The 25,635-nt window shown below is 38.0% G+C and overlaps 1 protein-coding gene across 1 annotated transcript in view; it reads left to right on the top strand.

Moving 5' to 3' along the window:
* HOMER1 (homer scaffold protein 1) overlaps positions 1–25,635 on the top strand; it is a 163,385-nt gene that overhangs the window by 121,818 nt on the left and 15,932 nt on the right. Inside the window, exons 6-8 of the mRNA XM_020998449.2 lie at positions 18,636–18,792; positions 21,781–21,891; positions 22,585–22,665. Coding sequence (XP_020854108.1) covers positions 18,636–18,792; positions 21,781–21,891; positions 22,585–22,665 — 349 coding nt within the window. The remainder of the gene's footprint in view (positions 1–18,635; positions 18,793–21,780; positions 21,892–22,584; positions 22,666–25,635) is intronic.

Here is a 25,635-nt window from a genome sequence, read left to right as displayed (position 1 = left end):
ACTTTGGGTCAGTCAGCTTCTGTCTGCCTCAATTTCATCAGCCTGTAAAATGGGGATGGTAATAGCACCTATTTCAGAGGTTGTTGTGAGGATCAAATGAAATAATGTATATAAAAGATTGCAAACCTTAAAGCACTATTTAAATGCTGGTTATTATTATTATTGGTGGTGGTGGTGGTGTCCAGTCTGTTGTCCTTCATTATATGACAGGCCCACCTCTTTCCCTGTAGTACATGTCTTTTCTGATATCCTTTCTACCACTTCAGGTGCACAGTTTTGCATTGTTGGTAGGCATTTACCTACATATGTTGTAGGCATGACCATCAAATTCTTAGCAGCGGGGTCTGAATTTACCAATTGGGGAATTTGTGCCTGAAGTTCTCCTGGAAACTTCTGGGAACTCCAGAGACATAGTGACTCAGTGCTTGTGTCTTCTGAGGATGACAGCCTTCATGTTTTCTTCCAGACATGTGGTGGCCTAGCAATGAAATGATTTGTAACTTTGCTATGATGCTTCAAGTTATTCCGAATATAGCTTGCTTGTACATAGTTATTTGCGTATTTTTGCCCTCCATCTCCAATTAGACTTTATGAGGTCTTTCAGAACAAAGATTGTTTTTTGCCTTTTTTTTTTTTTTCAGAGAAAGTAACTTAAGTTTATTGAGTAGGGCACCTGGGGGAGGAATTACCAAGTGAGACCTTTGCTTAAAAAACCACGTTGGTTATGTAGAGCGTGTATTAAGATAGAGAGAAACTTAATACAGTATGACTATTTCAGAGGGGATTAAAAATAACCCAGAAAAGATGTGATGAAGGCTTGAACTAGGAAAGTGGCTAGGTTTTCATGAAGCTACTCTCTCCAGGTTCTCTCCCCATTTGTCTGAAAGTTCTCTGTTAGTCTATTTTGTTGAATTTTCATCCAGGTCATATACATTCATTTACTCAGTTTATGCTTTCTTGACCTCCCCCTTCCTTAAATCTTTTATTCACTAACCCTGGCCTATTTGCTGTTTCATGCACAAGACACTCTATCTCTGAATTCTGTAAATTTTCAGTGGCCAACCTGCATGCCTGATACACTCTCCTTTCATCCCAGCTCATGGCTTTCCTCATTTCCTTTCAGTCCTACCTTAAGCCCTGCCTTCTGCAAGGAGCCTTACCTTGTCACCTTTAATTCTAGTGCCTTCCATCTGAGATTATCTCTAATATACATATATATGTATATATGTATGTCTATGTATATAATATAGATTGTATATTATATAACATATAATATATGTTATATATGTACATCCATATCCTATAATTTATAAATAGGCATTTATACATTGTCTTCCACATTAGCCTATGAGTTCCTTGAGAGCAGGGACTAAGTTTGCATGTCTTTGTATCCCCAACACTTAGCCCAGTGCCTTTGCCTTTCTTTTTATCCCTAGCACTTGGCCTAGTCCCTGGCACATAGTAGGTGCCTAACAAATATTTATTGACTGCAAAAAACTTCTGAGCGTATCCTTCATCCTTTCTCTTACTCATGAAAACAGCAGAAGTGGGGGTGAAGGTGGGAGGGGAGTGCTTCAGTCATTAAAAGGAGAAAAAACTTCTAGCTTACCTTCTTCCTTTGACACTCAGGGTAGTATCAGGTAACTCGTAAATGGTGGAGAAGAGCTGGCCCCTCTCTATTCTGGTATCTTTTTCACACAGAGCTAAAGTAACAGGATTCTGCTAGGCCAGCTCGTTCTGGGGGCCCTGCCTGCATTTTCTGCTTTGCGTCTCTTTTCCTGAGTAAGTGTTTGAGCATCATTCTAAAGGAAGATGTGTCTAGGATTGCAGTTAAGCTCTTGTTTTAAGTCATTATATCAAAATGAACTTGTGAGAGTTCTTTTGTTTCTAAGAAATAAATACGTCTCCCTCATCTAATTCATGTTATATACTGAATACCCTTCCACTCCCTATTTTGGTTAGACCTACACATGAGCTAACAGCCCAAGCCTTAAACAGCTTTTTTTTTCCCCCTGGGTGAATATAACCAGGAGTGTGCTGGTAAATGTTAAATAACTGACTCTCCTGAGAAGGGAAGAAGGAAGGAAGGAAGAGAGGGAGGGAGGGACAGAGGTCTAATCTGCATCGTATTTTCTCCATCACTTTCATGTTTTGTTTTGTTTTGTTTTTTATTTGGTTAGACAATGGGGTTAAGTGACTTGCCCAGGGTCACACAGCTAGTAAGTGTTATATGTCTGAGGCTGGATTTGAACTCAGGTCCTCCTGAATCCAGGGCCTGTGTTCTATGCACTGGGCCACCTAGCTGCCCCCTTTTGTTTTTTTGTTTTGTTTTGTTTTTTTTCTCCATCACTTTCTTAAGCCTAGGTAATCAACCAAATAATATAAATAAAGCCTTGATTTATAGGGTTGGCCAATTTCTGAGGTGTAAATGCTCACATTGAACATTTATCAGCAATATTTCTAGAGGCAGTTAGAGCTGGCCCCCACACACCCCTGAATGTAACAAGCCAGAGTGTGAGATAGTGTGAGTAGTCTGATTCCTTGTTTTTAGAGACTAGGTTCCCAGTCTAGACTGAACTCAGTATGAATGGTGTGCACGGGTCCAGAGCAGAGAAGTCCCTTAGTGAAGAAGAAAAGGCCCAGTGCTCCAGCTCTCTGGGCCCAGTAACTGGTCTGCCTGTTAAAAATATAGAGAACAAATAATTTAGCCAGTTCTAGATTGTTGAATGGACCATCAATGTGATATATTTATATCACAATTTATGTTATACAAAATTCAGTGTGTATATATATGTACATGTATATGTATATATGTATTGCATTATAGATACTTCAGTATTTTTATAACCTGTATCTGAAGCAATTTTGTGGCTTTCCCCCCCTAGACTTTCTTGTCCTTTGCATTCCTTGTGTTATTCCTACCCTGAAAGCACCAAAGAGATAGGAAGTATGTGGCTTATTTAGCTATTGGGGATGAATTTACTGAAACTGCCAAAAAGTCATGTTATGTCCCAGTGTGTCAGGATGTTTAAAAACAGGGAGTCACTCGTTTTATAAGAAACACACCAGAAGAGGTAAGTAGGTGGCCCAGTGGATAGCACACTGGCCTTGGAGTCAGGAGGACCTGAGTTCAAATCTAGCTTCAGACACTTAACACTTACTAGCTGTGTGACCCAGGGCAAGTCACTTAACCCCATTGCCTAGACAAAAAAAAAAAAAGAAAGAAAAAAGAAACACACCAGAAGACTTTGGGGAAAACATGTTCTGCATGCCTGAGATTGAGCGTTCGTGGTGGCGCAAGTGGAAAACCCTCAGCCTACTAAATAACACCCCTCTCCCATGTCCTGTGTATACATGGATCAGAGGTAGGAAAATGCCAACTCTGTGTTAAACTGCTTGCAGAGGAAAGCACAACAGAAGTGGTCAGAAGAAGACATATGGAAAAACACCAGACCTACCAGAGAGATGGCACGTACAATAAGCTTGCAACATGAGTTCGTGGAGCCCTGGGTCCAAGAGGAGTACAAGATGAACTCAGAGGTGCCAGGGAGACCCTTAGATGACCATTGAATTCCAGATTTTTCCTGGAGAATGACAAGGAAATGAATGTCATCACTATAATAGTCTGTGAGAGATCATTATCTGCCACATGGTGAAAGTGTTCCCTTCTTTTCTTTGTGAACTTGACATTGGAGGGATTTTTTATATCTCTTCTCTGCAAACCATGTTGGTGTATAACTATTTACTTGGTGAAAGTGAATTAGAGAACACAGATATTTTTAGATTTTTTTAAAATTTAATTTAATTTATAATAAACCAAAATCTGCGCGCGCTCTCTCTCCCTCTCCTCCTCTCCTCTCCCTCCCTCTCCCTCTCCCTCCCTCCCTCTCCCTCCCTCTCCCTCTCCCTCTCCCTCCCTCTCCCTCTCCCCTTTCCCTCTCCCTCTCCCTCCCTCTCCCTCCCTCTCCCTCTTTCTCTTTTTTTTTTCTGAGGCAATTGGGGTTAAGTGACTTGCCCAGAGTCACACAGCTAGTAAGTGTTATGTGTCTGAGGCTAGATTTGAAGTTAGGTCCTCCTGACTCCAAGGCTGGTGCTCTATCCACTGCGCCACCTAGCTGCCCCTGCCTTCTCTCTTAACCTACCTTCCTTGCACCCCTAACTGAAAAAGAAAGAAAAACAAAGTCTTTGTATGAAATATATATAATCATGAAAAATGGATTTCTGCATTGGCCATATTGTGGTTGTATGTGTATAATTTTATTTTTCAGTTTCTCACCTTTCTGTCAGAAGATGGGCACCATAATTCATAATGAATTGTGGTTGCGCATCACATTCATCATAGTTCCCAAGTCAAAATTATTTGTCTTTACAGTAATTTTATTATATAAATTCTTCTTGTTCTGCTCACTTCACTCTTTATCAGTTCGTACAATTCTTCTCAGATTCCTCTCAAACCATCCCCTTCATAATTTCTTATGGCACAATAGTAGTCCATCATATTTAATATACTATAACTTGTTCAGCACAATTGATGGGTACTATCTCAATGTCCATTTTTTTTTTGCCACCACAAAAAGATCTGCCATAAATATTTTTGTGCTTATGAATCCTTTTCCCTTTTCTCTGGTCTCCTAGGATAAAAACTTGGTAGTGATATTACTGGGCCAAAGGATATGCACAGTTGAATAACTTTTTGCTTTCCAGAATCACTGGACCAGTTCACAGCTCCATTAACAGTTCATTAATGTACTGGTTTTCCCACAGTTCCTCTAGCATTTGTCATTTTCACTTTTTTGTCAGTTTTGCTAATGTAATGGATGTGAGGTAGAACCTTAGAGTCATTTTAATTTTCTTTTGTCTAGTAATTAGTGATTTAGAACACTTTTTTCCACAAAGCTATTGATAGCTTGGATTTTTTCCTTAGAAGACTTCCTGTTCATACCTTTTTATCATTTGTCAGTTGGGGAATGGCTCTAATTCTTACACATTTGAATCAGTTCCATAGATGGATGGATGGATAGATAGATAGATAGATAGATAGATAGATAGATAGATAGATAGATAGATAGATAGATAGATAGATAGATGGATGGATAGATAGATAGACAGACAGACAGACAGACAGACAGACAGACAGACAGACAGACAGATAGATAGATAGATAGATAGATAGATAGATAAACCTGTATCAGAGAACTTGGTATGGAGATTTTCTCATGTATCGGCTTCTCTTCTAATTTTAGCTGCATTTTGTTTGTGTAAAAACTTTTAAAATTTTATGTAATCAAAATTGTCTATTTTACCTTCAGTTATCCTTTCTATCCATTGTTTGTTCAAGAACACTTCCACTTCCCCTATCCATAATTCTAACAGGTAATTTCTTCCTTGCTCCTCTAATTTATGTCATCTTTTATGTTTAAGTTATACATATACCAGTTTGGAGCTAATCTTGGTATTTGGTGTGAGGTGTTGATCTATTCCCAGTTTCTGCCAGACTGCTTTGCAATTTTTAAAAACTGGTTTTGTCAAATAGTGAGTTCTTACCCTGATAGCTGGGATCTATGGATTTATCAAATTCTGTGCTTCGATGTTGGTTGGCTTTTGTATATCAGAATCTGGTCTTAGCAGGATCTGCTACACAGAATGTAAGGCTGAGATTTCAGACCTTTGTAAGAATAAATGTGCTCTAACTTTTTATGTGAACACATAATCTTTTTTGGGTAACACAAAGTTGTGAGGGAGATTAGGATCTCAGTGAGAATGTGGGCCAAATAAATTTTGGTAATCTTAATAGCTCCCCTGCATATCACTAAATGATATGAGACAGAACTTGGGCTAGAACACTTTTCCAGGCTTTAGAACAATTTCTAAAGAATGAGTGAATGAACAAATGAATAAGGGAAAAAAAGTTATTTATTAAAAGCTTAAACCTTTGGCTAATATAGAAATTGTCTTCTGAGTACGTATTCTAGACCTGACTCTGGGAAGTACATGCGATTGTGCACCCACCTTTCTACATGGTACTAATGTAAGGCAAGTGGTCCTGTTATGAGAACTCCCTGTACTCTATATTTTAATATGATATCTTTGCCAAAATACTACATTATGAATTTTGGGAGTCATTATGGTATCATGGATAGAGGCCACAGTTGGAATCAGAAAAATTTGTCCTTCCTCTGACACATCCTAGGTATATGACCACAGGCAAGTCACTGAACCTGTCATTGTGCCTAAATACCTCCCTAAAACTATAAGTTACTGAAGAGTTTTCCCTCTTGTTCAGTGGACAGAATTTCCTCACAGGTCATTCCCCACATTGATGAAATCATAGGGCCAAACTTCCCACAAAGATTTAAAGATTTTAGGATTAATTTTCCTTCAGTGACCCATTTTTTGAAGGAAAATACCGTCATTTCTAGCCTCTGGCATTGAATTGAGTTAATAGATGGACAGGTTGGAATATTCCTTTGTGTCTTTGAATAAATTACATATAATACTGGGTAAGAAAAAAAGCAGACTTGAAAGTAATTGATACCCTCCCTGCAAAGATAGGAATACATTCAGAGGCCCCTGGGAATCAAGAGAAATGTAATTATTCATCTGGTATATTAAAAAAAACCCAACTGTTTTTCTGGAAGTCTTTCCCCTCTAGTAGTTTAACTTAATATAATGTTGTGAATAAATCTCTCAGAAAGGCTTAAAGTTTGTTTTTTATTTCTTCAATCTACAATTTTTATGTGAGATTAAAATAGTACAAATATTGATTTTTATGAATGTTGACCATGAGATTGTGTGGCACTGAGTAAAGGAGTCCCCCTTTTTTGCCCCTTCTTCTTTTATCACTTATAGGAATGCCACAGAAATTCTTTGTGCCCTTCCCCTTTCCTGGGAATGCTGAAAATCTGAAATGGATCGTAATATTTAATTTCACCAGTAAAGTGATTGTAACATTACAGAGAGGAAGAGATCACTGAATTCTCCTTTCCTCCCCACCTCTGGGGAATTATAGCCCATTAGAAAGAATCCCTTTAGGGGAGCTGAAGTAGGTAAAGAAGAATGGGCTTTGTCTCTGCCAATGGATCACTCCCTGTCACCCAGCCACTTTGAGAGCATGGCTTCAGGCTAGGAGCAAGCACAGAATCAGGGAGGAATACTGTGTCACTGTAGTCCATCTCATTGCCCTCTGCTAGGCATAAAGTTTTCTGTGTTCTTTTCAGCAGACATAAAACACAGCCTCTTTTAGAAATAGACTCTCAGCTGGGGTGAAGCTTGAGTGGTTTCTTTGAGGCATCCAGGCACCTTGGAGAATTAGAGACTAGTGGAACATAAGTCTTTCTTCTTTTATGACTTCAAGATGATGTGGTGTTCATTCCTGAGACAGAAAGGGAGACTCATGCACTAAAGTCTGAGTTACGGTTTATAGACAAAACATTGTTTCAGTACTCCAGCTTTGCGCTACCAAGATCTCTCTCTCTCCCTCCCCCCCCCTTCCTCTCTCCCAACCCTTTCTCCCTCTTTCCCTCCCTTACTTCTTCTCTCTCTCTGTCTCTCCCTTCCTCTCTCCGTCTCTTCCTTTCTCTCTCTGTCTCTCCTTCCCTCTCTCCATTCCCCTTATGTTAAAAAATCAACTTGAAAATCTGAGGACAAAATCTTATCATATGAGCGTATACCTTACCTTGCTCTGAGAGACTAACAAACCTGTATCCAGAATAAATAAAAGTTTAAAGTACTTAAAAGAAAGAACTTTGGCTTTATCCCAAATCAAAGGACAAGTGGGGTGAATTTGATTGAAATAAAATAGAATAAATTTAATTTAAAAAATAAAAAATCAGAAAGATATTTTATTATTTTTTTAATTAAGAAAAAAATTTTAATATGTCCTTAATATAAAGCTATAATAGCCAATAATAGAATAGCTAGCCCTCAAAGGTTTGCAGTGCTTTACATATGTTAAATCATTTAATCTTCACAACAGCTAAGTAGCACAGTGGATAGAGCACCAGCCCTGAAGTCAGGAGAACCTGAGTTCAAATCGGGCCTCAGACCAAACACTTGACACTTATTAGCTGTGTGACCCTAGGCAAGTCACTTAACCCCAATTGCCTAAAAAAATAAAATCTCACAACAACTTGGGGAGGTGACTATAATTATTACCACCCCCATTTTACAGATGTGAAAACTAAGACTGAGAGAAGTTAAGGGATTAGCCAAGGGTCTCACAGATAGTGTACGTCAGAGGTGAGTTTTTGTACTCAAGTCTTCCTAACTCCAAGGCCAGCCCTTTCTATCACCTAGTTGCTTTTGAAACTCAAATAAATGTAGTCTTCATTTTTAGAAGCTACATATACATTCTTCACTTTTAGTCTGTCATATTTACATATTATTATACATTAATTTCATATATCCACTGTTTCAGATTAATACTATAATTTCATAAAAAATAACTGACAGTTTCATAGTGGTTAGAGAGCTAGCCTTGAAGCCAGGAGGACTTGAATTCTAATGTTACCTCTGACATATACTATCTGTGAGACCTTCAGCTAGTCTTTAACATCCTGACTCTATATGACTGTAAATTACTGATGAGTTGTCCATCCCATTCTTGTAGGGGAAGGAGCCTATACACATAAGGTCCCTTCACAGATAAAATCACAAGTCAAAGACAAATAACATTTTCAAAGGCAGTATATCTCTCTAATTCAGTTGAGCGGCCATAATTATTTGTCAGTTGTATTAGAAAGGGAACAAAAAGAAGACATTTAAGTTGTTTTGTTTAACCAAATAAGCTTATACATTTTAAGTTCAGCATGAAAAACTTGAAATTCTAGGTCACAGCCTCAGTATTATTCTTACCTATAGACTAAATATAGTCTATATATTCATAGACTATAGAAAAATATTCCTGCTTTTTCAATTTCAAAATAACTTCTACACTTATAATGACTTATTCCAAAGCAACACATTTTATATCTACAGAAGTTCCTGTGTTGTACAAATTAATTACTCCAAGAGCCTGTGATGAAGACAGGTGCTTAAGTTATTTCTACCAAGTCACTGTCCTTTAAAACTTCATTAGCATAGGGCATGTCTTTGTGCCACCACATATAGGGTCTGCCATAAGGAGGTCCCTGTGATTGTTACAGGACCCTGCAAACAAAGCTGAGTAGTTAGCTCTTGTCCCCCTATAACTAATAAGAATGAGGCATACATTTATCCTTCCATGTTGAATACTTTTCTATGTAATGAATGTTTATTTTATCTCATATATGGTACCTAGATTTGGTGACATATTCTTTTGAGTTTTTTTTTTTCTCCATGATTTTGAATAATTTAGTGAGGCATAGCAAGTCCTTCCAAAGAGACCTGGAGCTTAAGGAAAAGGAGAACTGTAAAATTAGGTATTTGATTAAAGTACCTTCCACATGATGTTTTTGGAACAATTTAAACTTCCTCAGCTTACTTCTACAGATCTGAAACCAACAGGAAACCAGTTGGTCATTTTTGAAAGGGAACTCTACCAAACAATCATAAGAACAGATGTTCTGGTGTTCCTTCTGTCCTGATTCCAATATTCAGACATGAGATCATGATGGCATTTCGAGATCCCTTCTGACTCACTGTGTATTTCTTCCATTGAACAATCCACCGAACTTCAATGAGAGCAGATTGTGGCAATGTAGACTACCTCAAACTCTACAGGAATTAAAAGGCTGACTCTCTCAGTAGTAAAAGGGAACAAAATAGAAAATAATTTCAACTCAACTTTTTTTTTAATGACCTTGAGATTCAGACTTTCAAGAAATCTTAGTTACCAAATTAAAACATTAGCATTTTAAAGAAAAAAATATTCCTTAGTGCATAAGTTAGAAACACTAAAAAAAAAATCTTCCTAAGAAAATATCTTAAATGAAAGAGTATCTTAAATGAAAAGTATCTTGCTAATGAAAGGGTAGAAAACTAATTTTGTAGAAAGAATGAGTTAAGGTGTTGTGAACATAAGGATTATCACTTCAGAGAACTCACATGGGGGAAACAGTGCTTCAAGGCTGCTTCTTTGAAATCTACTATGAAGTGAAATTGTGATAGATATGCTAATAGGAACAGTTTTTATACCTCAAGAATAAAAGAAAAATACTAAGAAGCTAAAAAGATAAGGGGAAGAAAGAAAAGTCTACAGAGTATCAAAAATGTGATTTTCCCCCAGTTGTGTTTTGTACCATATAATATAAAAGAAGATATCAACATCACTGAAGAAACAAGTCATAGCCAGAGGGTAGGAAGCTGTCTTGTCATGCTCCCAAAGATCTGGGCTTACTAACAAAGACTGTACTTTGGGGCTTAATGTTTTAGAGTCTTAAAGAGAAGGAATGCAAATTTTAACCTAGGAGAAAAAACAAAACAACCTAGAACTCAGTAAAGGAATCACATGAATTTATCAACTCCCTCATCAGCCTCTTGTCTATTGGTGTTTTTCTTTCATCTTTTAATATTTTCTTGCATTTAATTTTTCTTTTCTTTTTCTCAATTAGATGCAAATATGAATTTTAACATTTTTTCAATTTTGAGTTTCAGATTATTTCTCTCTCTCTCTCTCTCTCTCTCTCTCTCTCTCTCTCTCTCTCTCTCTCTCTCTCTCTCTCTCCCTCTCTCCCCCCTCCCTTCCTTTCTCGCCTTGAGAACCTGCGGAATTTCAAAATGTTTAAATCGATGATGTTGTGTTCTTGCAGAGTATATAGTTGAGAGTCAAGGCATGGACTTCTGATTTCATCACTGTGAGAACCACAGATTGGCAGGTCATTTGTAATTTATAGGCTCAGACAGTGTGTTACACAAGAAGACATTTATTTCAGCTGCTTTTTAGGTTGCCATGTTGAAATACAGGGAACTCTGGTTTTGAAGTCTGCGCAGTAAAAAGACCGTGAAGCCCACTGCACTTATCTTGCCTATTTCTAGTTCTAACGGAGCTTTACGGGTTCTTAGTCCTTGATGGGTGTTTGAAGTAACTCTTATAATGAACTGCAGTTGGTAGTACCCTTGTGGCATGATATTGACTTTGCATCTTCTTCCATGATCGCATTCTAAAGCCCTTTCCTCCTGTCTGTGCTGTCTTCCAGGGTCCTTTGAGAGTAGATACTGTCATTTTCCTTTCTTTGTATCCGTGGGCTGGCATGTAGTAGGCACTTAATAAATGTTGATTGTCTTACTGACTCTGTGTTCCATTTCTATCCAGGATCCACTTTCCTGTCCTTCTCCTGCATTCTTTATCACCATTTCAAAAAGCTTCCCAATGACTTGTTTACCTTTTTCATTGTTATTCCATACCTCTTCAACATACTAATAGGCAGCTAGGTGGCTTGGTGGTCTCAGTGACTAGAGCACTGGGCCTGGAATCAGAAAGACCTGAGTTCAAATCCATCCTCAGACATTTATTAGCTGCGTGACCCTGGGCAAGTCACATAACCTCTGTTGCCTCAGTTTCCCCACAACTGTAATATAGGAATACTAATAGCATCTGCCTCCCAGGGTTGTTGGAAGGATCAAATGAGATAATATTTGTAAAGCACTTTGCACAGTGCTTGTATAGTAGGCATAATACAAATGCTAATTATTAGTCCTTTAATCAGCCCAAATCTATTTGCATGTGAACAAAAATTAACAGCATGGAGAAAAAATAACTACTGTATCCATACAAGGTAAATCTGACTCCCTAATTCCCAGCACTGTTCATATAGATATAAATATAAATACTGGTAGCTGCTGATATAAATATATCATTATTGATATCGATCTTTCTGTATGTATGTACGTATACATGCACACACACACAGGGTGTTTCAAGCTTAAAATTATACTGACTTTTGAGATACCCTGTGTACTTATATGTGTGTGCGCATGTATGTATACATACATATGTTTTTAATTTTATTGACATTTCACATTCATATCACTATCCTTTCTGAACAAATATACCCATGCACCAAATAAGCCATCCCTTATAATAAAAATCAAAAGTCCAACAAAACTAACCAACCCATCATCCGAGTTTGACAATATATGCATTGCTCTACCACCACAATGCCTCATCTCTGCAAAGAAGGAAGGAAGATGTATTTCAAATCTGGTCATTCTAATTTCATGGTATATCAAGTCTTGTTTTTGTTCTTTCCATTTACCTTGTCACTGTACTTGTTGTTTTCCTGTTTCTTACAACATCACTCTGTCTCATTTCATACAAATCTTCCCATGCTTCTCTGACTTCTTCATATTTATAATTTCTTAGGATGCATTGACATTCCACTACATCTATATGCCACAATTAGTTTAGCTGTTTACTAATCAATAAGCATCCACCTGATTTCTAGTTTTTTTCCTATCATAAAAAGTGCCAATATTAATATTTTGGTGTATAGGAGACCTTTCTTTTTGTTGTTAATCTCTTTGGCATATATAAGGCTCTGGGTCAAGGGGTATGGACATTTTAGTGGCTAGATTTTTTAGTATAATTCCACATTTCCAGAGCTGTTTTTAATTCACTTACTGGGAGGAACAAAGTCGTAAGAGTACATAGATTCATTTTATTAGAAGCTTTGATCCTAATTAACAGTTAACAGTGAGTTCAAGTGGAACTGTGGTACAGAGAATATTTTGCCATTTTACTATAATTCTAGATTTTTAACATTGAAATATAGAGGAGTCGACAGCAGGATTTTTATCAGTCTTGTGTCTTACTCTATACCATCTGGGATTCTTAAATTCCATTCCAAATTTCAGGATTAAAAGTTCTGTAAATTTGAGAGAAAATGGTGAATATGTCAACCTGTTCTTTAGTTGAATGGGTGCAACGTAGCAGAAAAATTCAGTGGCCTGAAATATTTTGATTGATGTGAAAGTTATTTACCTAGACCGCTCAAATAAAAAGTATTCCTACCAGCAACTAATAATTTGTAAAAATGCATCCAAATGAAAGATCTTGGTCAGGAATAACTAACTTCTTACTGAACGGTCTTTTGTAGATTCTACAAGTCCCAGATCTACAGCATTTTATAGATGAAATACCTCTTATCTTATGAAATGTGCATGCGTGATTGGCTTAAAATGGAAGTCGAGAAACTGAGTAAGTCTAGTACGGCGTCCCTCATATAAGAACGAAAAAAGATTGACATTTTGTTATTTGCAGTAGTCCCTGACCAGTGTTTAAAATTTGGTGTTTTATCACATGAAATTCCTGTTAACTAACAGGTTGGTTTTTGCCTTAATTTTACAAGACATACTTTTAATCTCTCCATACTTTTTCTATCCTTTAGTCATTCAACAAGTAACTAATGTCCACGGGTTTTAGTACATTGTGCTAGGCATTTGGAAGTACATATTAAAGGATAGGCTATAAGCAAAGAATCCTTTACTCTAAGGGGGGAGATAAGACCAATGTGATCAGTAGAAATAGATAAATTAATTATGGATGTTCATTGAGGGGAAGAGGAAAAGTTGGTTCAGGGATTATGGAGTGAAATAGAAAATACTGGCTGGAAAAGAAGGACCTTGAACTGAGAGTTAAAATGAGAATGCAGTGGAGTGGGAGTGGGTGGGATGAGGAATATTGATAAGATCAAGATGCAGAGGCAAACAAATGAGGATCATGTCGGGGAGAATAAAGGGAACACCAGAAAGGGATTGACTTGGTTGTAAAGCAAAATATAAGGACAGGCAAGTCAGTGGGACTTAAATTTGAAGGGCTTGGTTTCCTTTAAAGGGGAAGTCAAGGCCAGTCTTTTGGAGAGCATGAATATTTACTTTATGTTGCATGCAATGTTCTAGATTAGGAAAGGTGGAAAATTGTATCTCAGACCATTATTCTGAGTGATTGTTGAGGCTGGTCAGGTACTTGATTTCAACACAGCATCAGAGTTATAGAGTCACAGAATGTCTGAGCTGGAGGGGACCTTAAGGATCAGCTAGTCTAATTCTGAGCAAGTCACTTATCCTCTGTTTGCTTCCATTTCTTCTCCTATAAAATGAGTGTCATAATTAGCCAGCTGACTAGCAGCTAGGTGGTGTATGGCTAGAGTGATGGGCCTAGAGTCAGGAAGACTCATCTTCCTGAGTTCAAATCTAGCCTCAGATGCTTACTAGCTGGGTGATCCTAGGCAAGTTGCTCAACCCTGTTTGCCTCCGTTTCCTCATCTGTAAAATGGACTGGAAAAGGCAAACCACTCCAGTATCTGTGTTAAGAAAACCCCAGTTGGAGTCACAAAGAATTGGACATGACTGAAACGACTGAACAACAAAAGTCTTATCCTGAGCAAGTCATTTAACTTCTGTTTGCCTCCATTTCCTTGTCTGTAAAATGAGAATAGTAATGAGCTAGCTAACCAGCTAGCTTAACCCTCCCGAGGTTGTTGTGAGGTGAAAATGAGATCATGTTTGTAAAGTACTTTGCAAACCATAAAGTACTAGATGAATGCTACCTGTTATTGAGATAATCCCCTCATCTTTCAGGGGAGCAAACTGAGGCCCAGGTAAGTTTCAAGATCACACTGCTTTAATGACAGATTTAGTATGTAGAATGAGTTCATATTCCCTGAAGAGGTCTTGTTTTGACTATAAAATAAAATCCTCAGAGGTAGCCTATGAAAGAAATCTCTCATTTATTACTTTTTCTTGTCCTGGTTGAAAAAAATGAAAACCTTACTTTATGTTTATATAACTTTTAAAAGAGGACTATTTTATACACATATGTTACATATGTATATATTAGATTTATATATACACATACACACAGTCATTCTTATTCTCATGATACATGTTTGAGAGAGTTGAAATTGTATGGTGGATTACTAAATAAGTTGGATAAGGTTTCAGATATCATTCTGGAGTGTTTTATGATTGATTAATAGATTGAAGGTTCCATTTAAAATCAACTCACCTCTGTAAAGGAAAGAACAAGTAGATATGAAAAAAAGAACTCACATTCATTCAGAGTAGGTTTTCTTAATCTAGAGCCCCCAAGGAGTCTTATATATGGACTTTAGGAGATCTGTGAATATGGATAGGACAAAAATTACCCCTTTCCCCCCCATACACTAATCTTTAACCAAAGCTTAGTATTTCCTTCAGTTATTTAAAAAATGTTATTCTGAGAAGGGGCCCATTACACAAAAAAGGTTAAGAATTCCTGATCTCATATGTAAATGCAGTCCTTGTTATTTTGCTTAGCACTGCTGGTAGAAATGAGAATTAGATTAGGAGCCAGGATATGTCCTAGGTTCTCATCTTATCTCTGCCACTAACTAGTTAAGTAACCTTAGATAAAGTCACTTCTCTGCATTTCAGTTAAATGAGTGTTAAGGCCACTGCCTAGCTTCAGAATTATAATTTGGGATCATCTGTTAGCTCAGGAAAATCAGGCACAGAAAATACTTAATTATAAGAGAGCTAAGTAAAAAAAAAAATGACATCAGGCTATAATAATTTCCCTCTAATATCCATTACTCCGTGGCAGTAAATTATTCCATTTCTTTTCATGATACCACCCTTCACCCAGTCTCCCAGGCTTGAAACTGGAGTCATCTTTGACTCCTCCTACCCTTTTTCCTTTTCCATTGTTAACAAATTCTCTGTTTTCATTGGCATCAGCCAATTTCAGGCAGTCATCATGATCAGGCCTGGATTATGGTTTTTAAATATCACTTGTCTTATTGTTCTCTTGCTCAAGAATCTTCAGTGGTCCCCTCTTGAGGTGTTAGATCAAGTCTAAACTCTTCTGCCTAGTTTTTAAGGCCCCGTATAATTTGGCTCCACCCTATCAATATCCTTCAGCCACAAAAGAAATCCCACTTCCTAGTCTGACCTGTACAAAATCTTGCCACCTATAATTTCATAATTTTTTTTCATTTTATGCCTATGGCTTTTTTTTTCCTCTTGAAAATATTTTAGGCACATAACATACGGTTTACCACTTAGCAACTTTAGCTGAAGAGTGCACCTATCCAAACTGGGCTGGCCGTTGGCAGTATTGTCAAGTTGTTTAAGTTTGACCTCAGTTCCTGTAGGCCTTCCCTTTCTGTACTCTGCCTCCTCTGTTCTCAGGAAAGAATCTAGTGTCATTTATCTTAATATAACTTTTTTAAAGTGGCAGTTGGGGTTAAGTGACTTGCCCAGGGTCACACGGCTAATAAGTGTCTAAGGCCTCATTTGAACTCAGGTCCTCCTGACTTCAGGGCCACTCATCTATCCACTGCGCCACCTAGCTGCCCCTGTCTTAATATAAATTTGTCAGAGTAATTGTATCATGGACTTCTTGGTCATTGTGAAATGATGGACTTTGCCTACCATTGAAAGAAGTTCAGGTATCAGCAAGAATGCAAAGAAATAGAGAAGGCTGATTGGGGATTGGGAGGATAGAATGGTGGTATGCCTGCTATCACTCTCTGAAATCGTAACATGTAGCCTGCAGCACGGAAACTCAGCCCTTATAATCTAATGTATTTTTTTAAGATTAGCTGTTGAGTATCTTGTAACTTTTTCTATTTTGATGTTAACCAGTTATTCTGATAACCATTCGTCAAGGATAAGGGAAGATTTATGTTGAATGAATAATATGAGAAGATGCCAGATTTATTTATGTGTCTGTACCTCCTAGAGAAGATTAGACTGATTTTTAGAAAATGATAGGTTGATAAATCTTTTTTTAAGTTGGTCTAGAGACTAGACCTATGATCTCATTGGAATAGGAAACTGCTAGATGATAAAATACTAAAACATACTGGCACCTTCTCTATAAAATATAGTCTGAGAGAGTTGCCTAGAGCATTGAAAAGTTCAGTGATCTGCCCAGGACCACAGAGCCAGGATGTGTCAAAGATAGGACTTGAACTCAGATCTTCTAGGTTCCAACACCTGTTTTCTATCCACTACACTATGTTGCCTTTTTCTTTGTTAGATTATTAAAGTAAAATAATAATGAATTAAACTTTTGAATTAAAATTCATTTTAATTTTTATTTTTTAATAATTGAAAAACTGAGATGTTCTGAAACTCTACATGCTAAGCATATATTATTGTATTAATTAAAGTTTATTTTCATTTATATTTATTTTTAATTAAAGACCCAGTCTCCCATGTACTGTATTTAACTCCACCATTATCTTTTGTAAGTTTCTTAAGAGCAGGGACTACGTCCCTTTTCAGTTTGTACCTCAAACACCCAATACAATCTCAGGCACATAATTGGCACTTAATAAATGTTTGTTGACTAACTGATTTTCACTGAATTAATTTTCAGTCTTAGGTCTTTTGGGGACCCTGCAGTTGGAAGAGTATGCTTATTATCATCTGTACTCCTGAGTGAAAACTAATCTTAAGTTTCAAGACTTAGACAATTTTTATATTTTTTTCTCCCTTTATTATCTTAACTGATTAACTGAGAAAAAGCTGTTATGGATAGCAGTAAAAATAAGAGAAGGGTAACAGTAATTTTTCTAGCTTTTGATTCTCGATATTATCTGAGAAATATTTCTCTGTCTTCAAAAATGGAAAACTGGGTGTTAAAGTCACAGCCCTGAACATCTTCAATCCACTCGAGGTTTCTTTCATTTTTAAAATTGTACTAAGGAGTCAGTTTTAGAAATACTGATAATAGGAACTAAGGACTCGTTTCCGCAAAACAGAGAGCTCTCAGGATACCTGTCCTGTGGTGTAAATGACTTATCAAAATTAAGGGAGATGAGTCAAGTGAAAGTCTTGAAGCATCACTAATTAAGTAGAAAAAGGGTAGCAGAAATCCAGCAATTGAAACAGACTCCTCAGTGATAAGGGAGAAAAATAAACTCATTTCCCTTAATGAACTAATTCTTTCTTTATGGTGAAGCAAATTCTCAGGAGGAAGCTCTCCACAATTAATGGAATTGTCTTTGTTTAGAGAATGTTCTTTGTTGCTGTTCTTGAAGGAATATCACTTGACCAGTGTGACATTAAATTCAGGGAAGCAAAACAGAACCTGAAATTATCTCTGAAATCTAGATCGTTAGGATTACTCTCTACTTCCACGATGACACATGATTAGAAACCAATATTTTGAGGCAAAATTTGGTATTAAAAATTTTAAATGCTAAAATAACAGAATAAAACATCAAAAGAGTAAATGACATGTCACAAATCACACTGTCTTTGTATTTGGATATCTAAACTTGCATTTTAAAATACATTGTCACTCTTATTGTGTAATCTCAGGCTTCAGTGTCTTTTAAGGAATACAACCCACTGCTCAGTTCTGTTCTTAAGTGATTTTCAGGGTATAATATTTAGTCCCTGGAGGTAATCACACAAACACTCCTGTAGGTCTCAGTAGCTACAGAAATGAAGGTGGGAGGTACTGAACTGAAGAACAGAATAGTCCCTAGAGTTGACTACTTTGGGAATATGAACTGGAAGTTATTTAATTGTTCATTAACCCAGTAGTTTTCTTCCCTGGAGACATTTCAGTGGAATGATTTTTTTTTATTGCTCCTAGAATTATTTGTATTTGAATTGCTCATTAAATTCAATCATTGGGTCCTAAGTACTACTCCCAATCCCCGAAGGGTGAGAGTGACCTGTCATATTGTAATGGTTGGTATTCTCTCTGAATGTTTTTTTAGCTCAGCCATCAGCAAACACTGGGAAGCTGAACTGGCCACGCTGAAAGGTAACAATGCCAAGCTCACAGCCGCACTGTTGGAGTCCACTGCCAATGTCAAGCAATGGAAGCAGCAGCTTGCCGCCTATCAGGAGGAAGCCGAGCGCCTGCACAAGCGGGTACGGTCAGCTCTGATACACATAAAAATGTAAAACCAGTGGGATGCCTGGGTCACAGGAAAGTTGAACATAGATACTGTCCAGCTAAGCCTCCGGGGAATACTTGGCAGGTATAGAAACATAACTTGGATTATGTGCCCTGAATTGTTGGAAGAAAATTGTTCCCACCAGAGTTAGTGGTGTTATTGTGCATGTGTGTGCGTGTGTGTGTGTGTGTGTATGGGATAAGTTAATGATAAAGGTAATAAACATGTTGACAAAAGCTCATAATGTCCTAGTTCTTCAGGACTTTCTGTACTGAAGTATCCAAAGTAAAACTATAAACTGGACATGGAAATCTGTCCACTTACCCCATTCTTCAAATCCCTCCTAGTAATCAACTACAAAAATAAAATCTCCCAAGTGAAGGGAAAAAAAATTGGCATCCTGGTCTTTCAGAAAAGTGTGGCAAAAAAGCAAAACTCTATAGAAATCTGGGAGGGTGGCAGTCAGCACCAAAGTAAGATGTGAGAGGTCCCAAAGGACTGGGATGGCAACAAAAAGAAGAGGAAGAAATAGAAAAAAAAAAACAAGACAGGAAAAAAAAAAGGGGCCAAGAGGAAAAGAGATAGAAAAAGGAAATGAGAGGAAGAGAAGAAAGCCTTGATAACTCTGATGTCTACAATTGGTGCAAGAGACACCCTTAACTATAGCTCCCAGCAGAATGTAAGCTTCTGAAACAAAGAATGATATACAAATAGAAGTTGTTATTATTATAATCATTCTCCATTTCATCAGTGTGAAGAACGCTGGATATGGGAATTTCCTCTGCCAGGGCAGATTTTAGCCTGGCTAGAATTTACTAGATAAATCCCAGGGAATTGTTTGAGGCTTTTTTTAAGCTTAAATAACTTACCCAGATAGTAAGCATCAACGATTTAATTGAACCAAGGTTTTCCATGACTCCAGGCCTAGCATTTTCTCTGCTGCACCACATTGTCTTTCATACTGAAAATAAGGTCCACCTAACAGTGATATATAGCATAGGTTGGCGTGAGTCAAGACTAGATCAAACGAGGCCAGCTAGGAAGGTTTTGTTAGTCCAAAAAACCCAGGCATGATGAGATTCTGTACAAGGGTGGTGGCAGTGAGAAAAGAGACATTTTGGTTACATGTCCAATTAATTAATCTCCTCTTTCTCTATTTTATTCATGTAAGCATTTAGCAATATAAAACTTCCCTAAGAACCACTTTTGCTGCATCCCATAAGTTTTGCTATGTTGTCTCATTATTGTCATTCTCTTGAATGAAGTTATTGGTTATTTCTGTGATTTGTTATTTGACCCACTCATACTTTAGGATTAGATTATGTAGTTTCCAATTAATTTTAGTCTGTCTTTCGATGTCCCAAAAAGAGACATTTTGGAAGAAAAGAGGGGTGGAACTTGAGACAAGTTGAACATAGTAGATGAAAGGAGAGTAATGTCTAAAAAACTTTGTGGGTTTGTGGGTCAGCTAGGTGGCGCCATAATGCTGGGCCTGGAGTCAGGAAACCCCATCTTCCCGAGTTCAAATCCAGACTCAGACACTTACTAGCTGTGTAATCCTGGGCAAGTCATTTAACCTGTTTGCCTCAGTTTCCTCATGTATAAAATGAGCTGGAGAAGGAACAGGAAAACCATTTCACTGTATTTGCTAAGAAAACTCCATAATGGGGTCACAAAGAGCTGGACATGACTGAAATGACTGAATAACAAGAAGTTCTGTAGGCTTCATGCTCTATCTTTTTTGGGGAGAGTTTGTACAGCAACAGCTGAACAAGGCTTTGAGCCTATTTCTTTAACTCATTTTAGATATAATTGTATTTTGTATTTCAACAAAGACTTGTTGAAAACTGGCTTATGTAAGACACTGTGATAGGGGTGTCTATTTTAGTGCTGTGCATATTATATATTATCTGTGTTTATTTAGATTAAATTTGTTTTGTTTGCATTTTTTTTGGATTGTAAAGTACCCAAGAGCAGAACCTTTGTTCTTTCCTTTGTGTTCTTCATGTGAGGAGTAAGTGAGCACCTTTTTGACTAACTGGTGCATTTCAGGATAAAAAGAGCTACTTAAAATGAAAGTAAGTGTAATTTAGTATGATGACAGCTGTATTTTAAGTTCGTCATTTTTCTGGACCATCTTAAATTTTGGAAATAGCTTAGAAAAACATCACTGTTTGGAGAAGCCAAGCTTCTTAGCTTCAGAATTCAGAAATCAGAAGTTGGGCTGGGGGGGGGGGGTTGGCGCAGATGGCCATATCTGATTTTAAAATCTGTTTTCATAAGAAAAGTTTAAAAGAGACTTTCAATATGGGATTCTCTACTTGTCACTGTGTATTGATTTCTCAGACTTTATCAAGTCCATGTGAAAGAGTGATGAGTGCTTTTGTTATTTTCCTAATCCTAACCCATGAAACTCTGTCTGTCACTCAGACATTCAGTCCTCATTAAACACTTAGTGTATGCCAGGCTTTGGGGATACATGAATGAAGCTGTCCCTCTCCTTGTGGAGTTTTTTCTAAAAGAGGAGACAACATAAACACATAAAACTATATGCAAAATAAGTATACTCAGCTGTATGACTTTGGGCAAGTCTCATTACCTCAGTCAGCCTCAGTTTCCTCATCTACAAAATGGGCATAATAATAGCATCTGCTTCACAAGGTTGTGAAGATCAAATGAGATGATGTTTGTAAAGTGTAAACCATAAAACACTGTGGAAATGTTTATTAAGTTATTAAAGCCCAAAAGCTGCACTAAAGACTTTTGTATGTAGAATTTTTAAAAAGGTAATTATGGTAGGGAGATAGGTCTTCCCTCTTATAGATCAGGCATTATTTTTTTTAATCTTCCTTTATGGACTAATTCAAAATGTGCAATCCCTTTGGCATTTATCATGCATGTCATTGTCAAGGAACCTTTCTTTACTACCACTTCATTTGATGGGGGCTCATTCCCTTTTTAGGTGACTGAGCTGGAGTGTGTGAGCAGCCAAGCAAATGCGGTCCATACACACAAGGCCGAGTTAAATCAAACAATACAGGAACTAGAGGAAACGCTGAAGAAGAAAGAGGAGGTATTGGCTAATGTTCACTCACTAACCTAATCTTACTAAGATATGGGTAGAATGCAGACAGGTTATTTAGGGTGCCTCACTATGAAATGCAGTGGTGCTCCTGTGGAAGACAAGGTTTCTTTCTTTAGCATGATGTTTTTGTAAAATAGCCCTTTCACTTAAATAACTGAACTTGCTATCATAGTCTCTGATCTCATGTCTGTCACTCTGCACGTACACATAACATGTCATGAAGCTGTCATCATTCTAAAGCTCTGTCTATTGCATCTGCTGTAAAAGTGTCCCCTAGGAGTAAAGGAAATCATTAGAGAGTAAATGCAGTCAGGAGGCTGACGCATTCTCAGAGAGTGTTGCTCATTGCCAGCCACAAGGTCCCATCATCCCTGAAGAAAGAGTCACCATCAGAAGGCTGGAAGCTCCCCCAGGAGGTCAGCAAGACCAGCGTCCAGGCTCTGGGCACAGCTGAACCTGAGCCATCCAAGGCGTGTGGCGGCCTCCCCTGTGGTTATTAAAGATCACACCGTCTTAGAAATATATGTGTAGGGAGGGACTCTCCCCAAATGTCAGCATCAGCTCAAGGTTGAAATTGTTTTCTTAGGCCTGGGGTGATCTTTTCAGGAGGCGATAAGGTCACTCCTTTCCTTGATAAGGGTTAAGCATGGTTAAAGACACTCAATGTTCTGCCTTTCCTAGGAAATAGAAAAATTGAAACAAGAAATTGATAATGCCAGAGAGCTACAGGAACAGAGGGACTCACTGACTCAGAAACTACAGGTGAGATGTTATACAAATTGTATTCTTTTCTGTTTATTATAATATCATGTACTAAATGTGATTTTCCCCCCAGAACTTCATTTTCCAGGTTCCCCGTCATTTACTTTTCTAGTCCTGTAGGTGGCACGGTAGATAGAATGCCAGGCCTGGACTCTAAAGACCTGAGTTCAAATCTAGCCTCAGACACTTAGTAGCTGGGTGACCCTGGGCAAGTCATTTACTACTGTTTGCCTCAGTTTCCTCATCTGTCAAATGAGCTAGAGAAGGAAATGGCAAACCACTCCAGGGTCTCTGCCAAGAGAACCCCAAATGGGTCCCAACGAGCTGGACATGCCTGAAGCGACTGAACAGTGACAAGTTCTGTAGGCTTCATATTGTTTTTTCAGAATGTGTGTGGCAACCTCATTCAGATAGTCTGTATCTTTCATAATCAGCTCTAGACATATATCTGTTACTGTCTAAACACGGTTACAAATGCTGATTATTTTCTGTAAATTCTTTTAATGTTTTGTACTAAGTAAGGACATCATTCCAATTTATATTTTTCACTTCTAACATAAAAAATGTTACATAGCCAAAAAGCCCCAGGTGTACATGAAGTTATATTTTTCACGTGTAAGCTGAAAAAACATTTTGAAGATCCTTGCTTTACAGAAAAACCACTTAACTAATTTCACTCAGCTTAGAAACTGTGCCCAATTGTGGCTTCACATTGAGATAGTTTTATTTCTATTAAATCGTGCCATTTATAAGGAGGGGAGGTAGTGTGGTTTCAAGGAAAGAGTCCTGGATTTAGAGGGCCTGAATTTGAGCTCCAGCCCTGGTGACCTCAGGGTAAGTCGACCACTGTGTGTCTCGGGGTCCCCATACGTGAAACGGGTGAGAATGCCTGCGTTACATAGAATTGGTGTGGGGGATGACTGTATAGATTTATTGTGAGGATCAAATGAGATCAGGTATGTAAAAAGCTTTATACATAATCAGATTTTGTTATACCTTCATACAGAAACATTCTTTTTTCTTGCTTTTAATTTGAATTTTTTTTTTTATGAATTAATATTAATGGGAAAATGCACCTCCTGATATTTGATATTTGTTGCCTCTGTCCAGACCCTGCTTTTGGATACTACGTACTTTTTGGTTGGTGTGTAATTACAGTCCTCCCTGGTCATCTGCAACCACTTCCGTACTCCTCACGTTCTCTTCTTCCATTCAGAGTCCTGAATTGATCATGACCAGTTGCCTGAGAACTGTAGATTAGAAGTGTGTTGGCATTTGAATAAGGGAACAAAAGAAAGTTTGGACAGGGAGTTGAGGTTTGAAGAATCTGGAGAGAGCCAGAGTTGGAGACAGTTGTTATCAGGTGACGGAGGGCCTAGGACTTAGGAGAACCTTGAGGAGATAGCCTAGTAGCAGGGCTACTCCACTAAGGAGGCAGATGGCTGGAAAGAATAACATGACATGAGTTACTGCGACCTTACTTCTCCTCCTCGACATTTTTACTGCCTTCCTACTACATTGAATTGGCTCCTGTACATGTCTTCATGTCTTCCTTTTCTGGGCCAGGAGGGAGGGAGGGAGAGAGAGAGAGAGAGAGGAGAGAGAGAGAGAGAGAGAGAGAGAGAGAGAGAGAGAGAGAGACAGAGAGAGAAGAGAGAGACAGAGAGAGACAGACAGAGACAGAGGGCCAGAGGGAGACAGAGAGACAGAGAGAAAGAGAATTAGAGGCAAAGAGAAGTAGGGAGAGGAGAGGGAGGGAAAGTGGAGAGAGAGCAGAGAGGGAGGAAGGAAAAGAGAGAAAAAGGGAAGGAGGGAAGAGGGGAGGGAAGTAGGGAGAAGAGAGACAGAGAGCAAAGAGGTAGGGAGAGAGGAGAGAGAAAGAGGGAAGGAGGGAGAGAGGATAGGCAGGGAGAGAAAGAAAGAAAGAAGAAACAGAGAAAGGAGAGGGAGTGAGGAAGGGAGAGAGAGGAGAGAGAGAAGGAGGTAGAGAGAACAGAAAGAGAGAGGGAAAGAGAGAGAAGGAAGGGGAGGGAGGGAGAGAGAGACAGAGGGAGAAAGTGGATCATTTATTAAGTACTTACTAGTGGAGATACAAGTAAAAGCAAACAAGACAATTCCTTCCCTCAAGGCGCTTACATTCTAATGGGGGAAAACAGTCCATAAAGGGGTTCTGGAAAGTCAAGGGGAGGAAACAGGAGGAAAGAAAATATTGCCCAAGCATGGAAGCATGTTGAGAAGGAACAGAGGCTCGCACTTTGTCAGTTGCAGAAGTCAAGGGTGGAGGCCCAGTTTCTGGTGGAGTGGATATGGTTAGAGAGTGGGCCATGGCAAGGAGACTATTGGAAGTGGCAATGAAAAGTGACGACCAATATTTGTTTTAAACTTCTGCTGGTTCTTTAATCTACATGGTACCTAAAGTATTTACTACAAATCAGAGGCAGGAAGAGACTGGAAGAACTTATACAATATATAAATCACACTGTTTTCAGGCAGCATCGCACTTGAGCTATCAGTTTTGAGAATCTCTCCTGTTAGTTAACTTGTTGAATGGCATAAGCATTCGTACTGTCTTGGCCCTAAAGAGAAAATGGAGTAGGTTTTTTAAAATAGATTTTTATTAAAGACATCAATCACTTCTCAATTTAAAAAAATCCCTCACAAATAAATAACCTTACCATAAAAAGTTAAGCAATATCATCTAATACAGCAATTGTAGCTGACAGCTCATATAACTTTCTACTTATATTTAAATATAGTGGGGTTTTGCCTTTTGAAGTCATCTCATGTCATCTCTAACACATCTGATCACGGATTTTGCATTCATTGAACTTAACACTTAGGAACTGAAATTATGATTACAGATTCAGACTTTTTTTCATCCTATTTAGACTAACTTCAGTACATATTCATCTGGAATCTCTCTGTAGTGGGAGAAACAAGTTTAAGAGGCCACAAGGAGGAGTTCTAAGA

Source organism: Phascolarctos cinereus, unplaced genomic scaffold (genome assembly GCF_003287225.1).
Source record: "Phascolarctos cinereus isolate Bilbo 61053 unplaced genomic scaffold, phaCin_HiC Scaffold_4;HRSCAF=312, whole genome shotgun sequence".
In the NCBI taxonomy this organism is placed as follows: Eukaryota; Metazoa; Chordata; class Mammalia; order Diprotodontia; family Phascolarctidae; genus Phascolarctos; species Phascolarctos cinereus.
The sequence above is the reverse complement of the archived record's forward strand: the minus strand, read 5'-3'. Positions and strand labels throughout refer to the sequence as shown.